Source organism: Garra rufa, chromosome 11 (genome assembly GCF_049309525.1).
Source record: "Garra rufa chromosome 11, GarRuf1.0, whole genome shotgun sequence".
Lineage (NCBI taxonomy): Eukaryota > Metazoa > Chordata > Actinopteri > Cypriniformes > Cyprinidae > Garra > Garra rufa.
The window spans coordinates 35,947,211-35,957,620 of NC_133371.1; the positions used below are offsets into that span (position 1 = coordinate 35,947,211).

Genomic DNA, 10,410 nt, shown 5'->3' on the forward strand with positions numbered 1-10,410 from the left:
TATAATAGTAATTTATTTAATATGTTATATATACACTACCAGTCAAAAGTTTTTGAACAGTTAGATTATTAATGTTTTTAAAGTCTCTTCTGCTCACCAAGCCTGCATTTATTTGATCCAAAGTATAGCAAAAACAGTACAATTTTGGAATATTTTTACTATTTCAAATAACTGTTTTCTGTTTAAATATATTTTAAAATGTAATTTATTCCTGTGATTTCAAAGCTGAATTTTTTAGCATCATTACTCCAGTCACATGATCCTTTAGAAATCATTCTAATATTCTTTATCAATCTTTTGTTACGTGATAAATGTCTGTATCATCACATTTTTCACAATTTAAAGCATCCTTGCTAAATAAAAGTATTAATTTCTATAATTTCTTTACCAAAAAACTCCAAGCTTTTGAATGGTATAGTGTGTAATGTTACAAAAGCTTTTTATTTAAGCTTTTTTATTTTCACAGGAATAAATTAAAATTTTAAAATATATTCAAACAGAAAGCAGTTCTTTAAATAGTAAAAATATTTCACAATATTACTGCTTTTTCTGTATTTTGGATCCAATAAAAGCAGCCTTGGTGAGTAGAGAATTCTTTAAAAAACTAAAAATCCTAGTGTTCAAAAACTTTTGACTGGTAGTGTGTGTATATATAATTAGTATCTACATATAATACACACAATAAAATAAAAAAATAGTTTTATTGTATATTATATTATCATATTACATATATATAAAAATATTTATATAATTATTACTTGGTGCATAAGTGCATACGTTTTTTTTTAAGGCCTTCTTATTAACGGTGTCCAGGAGAAATTTCAGTCTTGTTAAACTTTGCCAAAAAGCCCGCTCTGCCTTACAAATTGCGAAAATCATTGCTCTTTTTTTTTTTAAGTCCCATCTGTGTTTCATTTATGGAAAAAAATATAATTGCCGGTAAACGCCCAGCTGTGGGACTGTTTGTATTGAATTTGGATACCTGTGGACCCGCTCTTGTTCTGAAAATGAGGCAGTTTTAATATTAAATTGTTTAATATATGTGCTTATATATTTAATTGGTCTCAACGGTTAACTTTGGTAGCCTTAGTTCATAGTCAAAGATGTGTTTTCTGATCAAAGAGGTATATAGGAAAGAATATACAAGTTTACATTTTAGTTTAGACTAATTCATATGCACTGTATTGTCAAAGTTGAAACCGAAAATGGTGGATATTTGCATATTTCATGTGTTTTTCTCTGGCTGTGTGCTGGTCTGCCTGTCTTAACTGATTAAATTTTGCTGTTGGTCTCGTATCCAGGGACTCAAAACACCACAGCATGTCAGGAATAGATGCAAGTTGCTGGTCTCACCCTTATGTGGCGAGATGTATTTTGTGAATGACCTCTGAACTGGCTTTCCTGTCAGTGTGGACGGTTTTGGCATCTGGTGACCCCATTTGTTCTGTGCATGATTCAGCTGCTGCTGTCTGTTCTAATTGAAGGGACGAACATTGCATATTCACCACCATGGAAATGCAATCCAATAGCAGGAATAAATACCACACTTTCACACACTAGACGCTAACATTTGTCTCAAGCGATGAGAATGTGGGCGCAAAAAATTTCACAGGACCAATTTGTGGTGTTTGCACCAATGCACTGGTCGCCAGATTGAAGACGGGAGCTTACCAAGGTTTGTGTAAGTTGTAATTTCTATATCACCACAAAATTTGCTGTTGTTATTGACGTGGAAGTGCTGTCAGAATGCAGAGTATACTGTATCAACGATGCATGATATGTAGTGTGTGTTCCTCGCCAAGACTTCACACACAATACATGCTCATGAAAATGATCAACACACTCACTTTACTGTAAACATTGTCATGACTCTATTTGCACACAACACTAAAACACTTGGCGTCTGCCAGAACATTGTGATTAATAAAATGTAGCACATAATGTTTATATTATGCAAAGTGTTGTTCTGGTACTAAAGGGACATTTTCACTGTGGAATTCTCATTCCATGTTTCTGATGTTTCAGAGTGCAAGTCAGGCGTAGATTTGCCTCCAAGGTCATGTGGAATTTTGCCTCGTAATAAAATCTTATGCGGAAGTTGGTGGTGTGTCTTTTATGTGGTTATTAAAACATGCATGAAATGAAAATTCACATACTATATATACAGTTGAAGTCAAAAGTTTAAATACACCTTGCAGAATCTGCAAAATGTTAATTATCAAAATAAAATGGATTTTTTATTTAGCACTGACCTGAATAAGATATTTCACGTAAAAGACATTTACATATAGCCCACAAGAGAAAATACTAGTGGAATTTATAAAAAATTACCCTGTTTAAAAGTTTACATACGCTTGATTCTTAATACTGTGTTATTACCTGAATGATCCACAGCTTTTTTGTTTTCTGATAGTTGTTTATGAGTCCCTTGTTTGTCCTTAACAGTGAAACTGCTTGGCAGTGCCTGCTGTTTTCAGAAGATTCCTTCAGGTCCCACAAATTCTTTAGTTTTGCAGCATTTTTGTGTATTTGAACCCTTTCCAACAATGACTGTATGATTTTGAGATCCATCTTTTCACACTGAGGACAACTGAAGGACTCATATGCAACTATTACAGAAGGTTGAAACGCTCACTGATGCTTCAGAAGGAATAAACATGCATTAAGAGCATAAGGGGGAGGGGGTTTTCTGATTTTCCTCTTATTTTGCTAAAACAATTAACATTTTGCCGATTCTGCAAGGTGTATGTAAACTTTTGACTTCAAATGTTAAGGCACAGCTGTAATTCATGTCATCACAGCGTGCCGATATCCTCCTGAGACCCAAAGAAAAAAAGTGCCTCTTTTTTGTTGTTTTTTTGTGATTTCCTACATCCTTTGGGTTAAAAAAAAATTCTACAATTTAGAGTTTTTACGTTTTGTTTTTATTTTTAATTTTACAGCATGTCCACTGTAGTGGACCACAGGACCATTTTAGTTCGAAACGACAGCCAAACTCAGACAACAAAACTGTACAGAATATGGCTGTAAAGGGATATTAATCCAACATATATGTAACAAAAACAAAACAACTGAAATCAAGCATTTTCCATAACTTGCAATGAGTCTGTTACGGCGCTGTGCAGGAATTTTGGCCCACTCATCTTGGCAGAATTGTTGTAATTCAGCCACATTGGAGGGTTTTCGAGCATGGACCGCCTTTTTAAGGTCATGCTGTGGGCATCTCAATAGGATTCAGGTCAGGACTTTGACTAGGCCACTCCAAAGTCTTCATTTTGTTTTTCTTCAACCATTCAGAAGTGAATTTGCTGGTGTGCATTGTCCTTCTGCAGAACCACAGAGTGCGGCATCTTTCCTGTTCTTCCCTTTCTGTCTCTGTGTCTGTCTCAGTCTGCTCATCTGAGTCTCCTGCAATTTCTTCCTCTTCTTCAACATCTTCTTGTATGTTACATTCAAATTTATCCTCATCTGACAGCCATATCTCACGGCTATGAGTGTGATATTGCGTTTATACAACAGTTCGACGGCACAAGTGTGTAAATTAGGGCTGGGACACGATTAATCGCGATTAATCGTGTCCCAGCCCTAGTGTAAATACATTAGAAACAGCAACGGAGTGTCTTTAAAAGCCCTCTTTTCTTCCGCCACGGTTTCAAATCTCAGTTTGACAGTTTAACAGCTGAGATCAAGCCTCTATTACTAATTTGACCAACTCCACTTTAGAACTACTAATGAACAAACGTTGAGTTGCTTCATTAAAAGCTTATTGTATTACTGTATTAAAAGCTCACTGTATTATGTAGAGTACTATGAGAGAGAGATTGACTGGGTGAGTGTAATTACCTTTATCTGATACAGCATTCATTCTTCAACTCAATCTCATATTCACAATAAAACATTAGTTTAAATGTCTGCTGTGTCTTACAAGGTCTTGTTCAAAGTAAAAATAACTTCCTTGTTTATAACAGCGTTTCAGTTTCTTTTAATATAAAAGACTTTATTGCTGACTCACTCATAAAAACAGTCCTTTGTCGCCATCTAATGGTGGAATAATCACGAACGCGAACACACAAACACTGTTTCCCAATAATAAATACTATTAGTTATATAAAATATTATTTATTAATTAATCATATTTAATAAGCAACAACAGCCATCATAAAAGTTGCTAGGCAAATTCGTCAAAAGTACAAAGGCAGCGCTCTGATATAAAGCTTTACATTTACATAAAATATAATGTGGTTTTGTCCTCAGCCAATATTCTGCCCATTAGATTTATCCAAAACTAATTATATCTCGTGTTTAACTACTATAGAGACATTAGAGCCAGTGGCATATTCCATAAGATCTGGCCAACGTGAGGTACTCTCGGCGGGTTCATAAGCATTGAACGTCCGCTGACGCCCTGGAGCTTATATTCTCCAAAAACATGAAGCAAATTTTCAAATAGATGCCATTTTGATCAACAAAACTTATTTTAAGTCTAAACAAGTGCATTTTGCCTAAAAAACTCTGAAAACTACATTCTGTGACACAAAAACAGAATTATTTATAAAAGTATAAAGGATTTTTGCAAACAATTCGGATATCACTGGAATGTCGCACTCTTCTCAGCCAATCAGATTTAAGGACCAGAATGCCAATAAACTATATACAGTGCCTTGCAAAAGTATTCATACCCCTTCATTTTTTTCACATTTTGTTTTGTTGCAGCATTATGTTAAACCGCTTTAAATTAGTTTTTCCCCACATCAATTTACACTCCATACACCATAATAATGACAAAGCAAAAACCAGATTTGCAAATTTTACAAATTTATTAAAAATAAAACACTGAAATAAGTACATTGCATAAGTATTCATACCCTTAACTCAGTACATAGTTGAAGCACCTTTACAGCCTCAAGTCTTTTTGGGTATGATGTGACAAGCTTTGCACATCTGCATTTGGCAATTATCTGCCATTCTTTGCCTCACCTTTTCACCTCTCAAGCTCTGTCAGCTTGGATTGGGGCTGGCAGACATTTTCTAGAGTCCTAGTTGTTCCAATCGTCTTCCATTCCAAAAAAGTAATTTAAAGCAGTTTAATATAATGCTGCAACAAAACAAAATGAGGGGGGAAAAAATGAAGGGGTATGAATACTTTTGCAAAGCACTATATATATATATATATTATTTTTTTTTTTTGCATAAAAATACATATTTGATACTAGAAAACTTAATAATAAAAAAGGGAATCTGTAAAAGCATACTTTATGGTTTAAGTGCAATACAGTGCTTTCACACCAGTAACTCTGAAACCTTTCAGATGCTTTTAAACTTTTACTAGTATTTAATATTGATTCCTCTCAGTTATAGAGATTAATCATTAGCAAGAGGCATTCCATGAGGAAGGTGACGGTGGGTATTTGAGTGAGTACGACATCCGTTCACTCAGTACATAATACACAAGTCATAATACTGTCTTGTAAAACTGAAACATGCCGGGGAATTTAGTTTCTTGTAAGCAAGTCTTGATTTGTTGCATAACTCTGGTATGTTAGCAAAGTTGGGGTTTTTCTGTGGCGTAACGGGTGTCTCATCAAAAGTTGTGTTTATGAACGTGTTTGGTCTCATGTGTGCAGTGCAGGACAGGCATGGGATTAACAGGATTACTGCAGATAAACAGGATGGGGTAAATTCACCCAAACTGGGCTGCTCACATGACAGGACTTACATTTAACCAGAGGTCTTGTGACTCCCAAGTCCTGCTCAGATAGGCACGCTGGGTTTGTCCTGTATAGCAGACGTCCTGACGTCATTTGTGACCTCAGATCATACCTGCAAGTCTTTGTGTATATGAAAAAGGGCAGATGTTGATTTCCAAACATAGCTCATAGTCCATGTCTGTTAGCTTTAAAGTCTTTAGTATGCTAGTCATTTTATATATTATTTAAATATTATATGTTTTTATTATTAATGTTAATATTTTAATTTAAAGTTTTATATTTTCAGTTTTCATTTTAATTTTAGTTTCATTTTTAGCTATTTTTTTTTTAATAGTAATATTTATTTATATTATTTATAATACTGTTTATTTATTTAGTGCTGGGCAATGGTTAATCTCAATTAATCTCATACAAAATAAAAGTTTTTTACATAATATATGTGTGTGTGCTGTGTATATTTATTTTGTATATATAAATACACACATGCATGTATATATTTAAGAAAAATATGTTATGTTTATATATTAAATATATGTATATATAATATAAATGATATGAATATAAATATATATGTAAATGTAAATATTTTCAAAATATATATGTGTGTCTTATATGTAAATAATATACACAGTACACATATATTATATAAAATATTATTAATAAAAATTAAGTTAACAAACTTACATTTTAATTGTAGTTTCATTTTAGCTATTCTTTTTTATTTGATTTTTATTTGTTTTTGCTTTCAGTTTTAGTTTTTAGTTTTTTTAAAGAAGTTTAGCCCCCAAAATTATTTTATTTTATTTTATTTTATTATGTTTTATTTTATTTTATTTATGTGTGTGCATATTATTTTTATTTTTATTTCAGTTTTAGTTTTTAGTTTTAGGGTTTTTAGTGCTTCAACTTAATTCATTTATAATTAATTAATTATAAATTATATAATTTAATTATATAAATTATATAAATTAACTATAAATAATATTTTTAATTATAAATTATTAAATAAAACCTAAAATTAATTTATTTAACTAACTAATTCATCTTTATTTAGATTTTATATAAGCTTTATTTCAATTAACAAACATTTTTTTCATAGTTTATGTTTATTTATTAATAATAATTCTGGTGTGCTACAGCTGAGTTGACAAAATTCATGAATACTGAAGTACATGAAGAAGTTTACCCCCCAAAATATTTATTTTATTTTGTATGTGTGTGTATATTATATAAACAAAAGCTTTGATTTTGGATGTGATTAATCATGATTAAATGTTTGTACAGTACTCAGTATTACTATTTATTTTTATTTTAGTTTTAGGGTTTTTTTAGGGTTTAAATTATATTAACTATAAATAATATTATATATTATTCAATATTAATTATTAATTAAATAAAACCTAACTAATTTATTTGAGTAACTAATTCATCTTTATTTAAATTTTATTTAAATGAAAAAAAAAATATTTTAATAGTATATGTTTAGTAATTATTAATAATTCTGTACAGGTTAGTTGACAAAATTTATGAAACTGAAGAACACGAAGAAGTTTACCCTCCAAAATTATTTTATTTTATTTTATTTTATTTTATTTTATTTTATTTTATTTTATTTTGTTTTATTTTATTTTATTTTGAAACAAAGCCTATTTTGGACCATTAAAGGTATTTACACATTGTTTTAGTATTTATTGTACTCTCTGATTAAAATAAAAATAGTTATTTTCATTATATGTTTTTTGTTTGTTTTTTAACTAATTTAACTAATAATTAATTTATTTAACTAATTATTCTTTATTTAGATTTTATTTTAGCTTTATTTCAATTAACAATATTTTTTTTTAATAGTTTATGTTTATTTATTAAAAATAATTATGGTGTGTTACAGCTGAGTTGACAAAATTCATGAAAACTGAAGAACATGAAGAAGTTTACCCCCAAAATTTATTTTATTTTATTTTATTTTATTTTGAAACAAAGTCTAGTTTGGACAATTAAAGGTATTTACACATTGTTTTAGTATTTATTGTACTCCCTGATTAAAATAAAAATAATTATTTTCATTATATTTTTTGTTTGTTTTAACTAATTTAACTAATTAACAAATTTAACTAATTTATTTAACTAATTATTCTTTATTTAGATTTTATTTTAGCTTTATTTCAATTTACAATATACATTTTTAATAGTTTATATTTATTTATTAATAATAATTCTGGTGTGCTACAGCTGAGTTGACAAAACTGAAGAACATGAAGAAGTTCACCCCCCAAAATTATTATATATATTTTTTTATTATTATTATTTTATTTAAAAAAAAATTTAAACAATGGTCCTGTTTTAAAGGTATTTACACATTGCTTTAGTATTTATTGTACTCCCTGATTAAAATACAAATAATTATTTTCACTATATGTTTTTTTGTTTGTTTGTTTTTACTGTGCAATAGAGTTTCACACCAAAATGAGAAACGAAACTAAGAATTATGAGGGGGAAATCCTAAAATGCAAAACACCGATAGGCATAACTGGGAAGACAAATGTGCTTCATTTTCATGAAGATAATGTCATAATTTAATGGTCCTAAAATAGACTTTGCTTAAAGAAAAAGTGACACTATTAAATGAACCCACTACGCATCTCGAAGAAAAAAGTTACTTGCATACAAGAGGGTTTTCCTGTAAAGGCCCCATCATCAAAGAACCAAGCAACCACAGACAGCTGTTTCACTTTCAGCTTAAGTTTACAGCATGTGACCAAGTGTTGCATATACGGTCCAAACAAGTGACTTTTTATAATCCGTTGGTCAGATTGAGTAATGCGTATGTGGCGGGTAAAGAACAGACCAAGAAAATTCTTTGTCCCACTTGGAATGCATGCAAACCTCATTAGAACGTAGTTGAAGTTATTTCAACACCTCTTACATCAACCCACCATGTTCACTGACAACATAAACAAAAGACTTCCTTCTTTCCATTTGATTTGATTTGTGAATGACTTTGTATGCCCTGATTCACTTCCTCGTCAAAGGGGCTGGTCAGGAGGTATGCAGATCATTCGACTGCAGTGATGCAGTTTGCTGTTCTTACTCACCATTTTGGTTGCTTACACAGCACAACATTACCACAGTATTCCCAGCAGGGATGTGATGCCTTCATCCCAGCAACCAATGCGTGGAACAAGCCATCAGTGGGAAGGCAGGACAGTGTGCGAATGTTTAGATCTTTCCCCTAGGATTAATCAGACCGCTATCAGTCCTTGAGGTGGTGATCTCATTGTCTGTATTGACTCCACAGACCGTACACACTTCACACATCAGCAGAATTCACAGCGTAAGATATGAAAGTCCCACCCTCTACAAGTATGTCATCAGGAATGATTGTGCAATTGATATAATCGGACACTGTACACCAAAATCTGTCTTCTAAAAAACTAAAAATTGTGGGTCAAAGTTATTAAAGGAACAGTTCATCTGAAAAGGAACGTCATCTTTATTTACTAACCCTCATGTCAAAACAAACCCACCAGTCTTCTGTGGAAAATGAATTTCAAAAGTCATACATGAACTGATTATATTTTTTAATACAGTAAAAGTGTGAAATTTTACAATATGGAAAAGATTGACTCCTATGAAAAAAAGTCATACACGTATGGACTGAATATATTATTGAATATAGTAAAAGTGCGAAATTTTAGGGAAAAGATTCTACGACTTCTACGGAAAAAAAAGTCAGACAGGTATGGACCGGTTATATTACTGAATAAAGTAAAAGTGTGAAATTTCACAATATGGAAAAGATTGACTCTTGGGGAAAAAACTCATACAGTTATGGACTAATTTTATCATTTAATACTGTAAAAGTGTGACATATTTTGATATGGAAAAGATTGACTCCTATGAAAAAAATCATAAAGGTATGGACTGATTACATTTTTTAATATACTAAAAGTGTGAAATTTTACTTTATGGAAAAGATTGACTCTTACGGAGTCATACATGAACTGATTATATTTTTTGAATACAGTAAAAGTGTGGAATTTCATGATATGGAAAAGATTGACTCCTAAGAAAAAAAAATCATAAAGGTATGGACTAATTATATTTTTGAATATAATAAAAGTGTGATTTTTTTTGCATATACTAATTATATTTCTGAATACAGTAAAAATTTTAGAAATTTTATGGAATATATTTACTTCTAAGAAAAAAAGTCCTACAGGTATGGACCGATTATATTATTGAAAATAGTAAAAGTGTGAAATTTCGTAAAACTCGTACAGGCATTGACTGAATATATTTTTGAATATGGTAAAAGTGTGAAATTTTATAGAAAAAATGTTTAACTTCTACGGAAAAAATCATAAAGGTATGGACTGATTATATTTTTGAATATAGTAAAAGAGTGAAATTTTGAAATTTTACTATATGGAAAAGAAAGACTCTTAAAACAACAAAGTACGCAAGAAAGTCATACAGGTATGGGCTGATTGTATTTTTTTATATAGTAAAAGTGTGAAGTTTTATGGGAAAGATTGACTTCTGTTAAAAAAGTCATACAGGAATGGATCGATTAATAAATAAAGTAAAAGTGTGAAATTTTAAGATATAGAAAAGATTGACTCTAATGAAAAAAAGTCATAAAGAGTATGGACCGGGACCGATTATATACCGCTATAGTATCAAAAATATAATTTATATATTT

The 10,410-nt window shown here is 30.6% G+C and overlaps 1 protein-coding gene across 1 annotated transcript in view; it reads left to right on the forward strand.

The window, feature by feature from the left end:
• LOC141345333 (gigaxonin-like) overlaps positions 1 to 8,969 on the forward strand; it is a 25,196-nt gene extending 16,227 nt beyond the window's left edge. Inside the window, exon 12 of the mRNA XM_073850195.1 lies at positions 8,821 to 8,969. Coding sequence (XP_073706296.1) covers positions 8,821 to 8,969 — 149 coding nt within the window. The remainder of the gene's footprint in view (positions 1 to 8,820) is intronic.
• Positions 8,970 to 10,410: the final 1,441 nt, after the last annotated feature.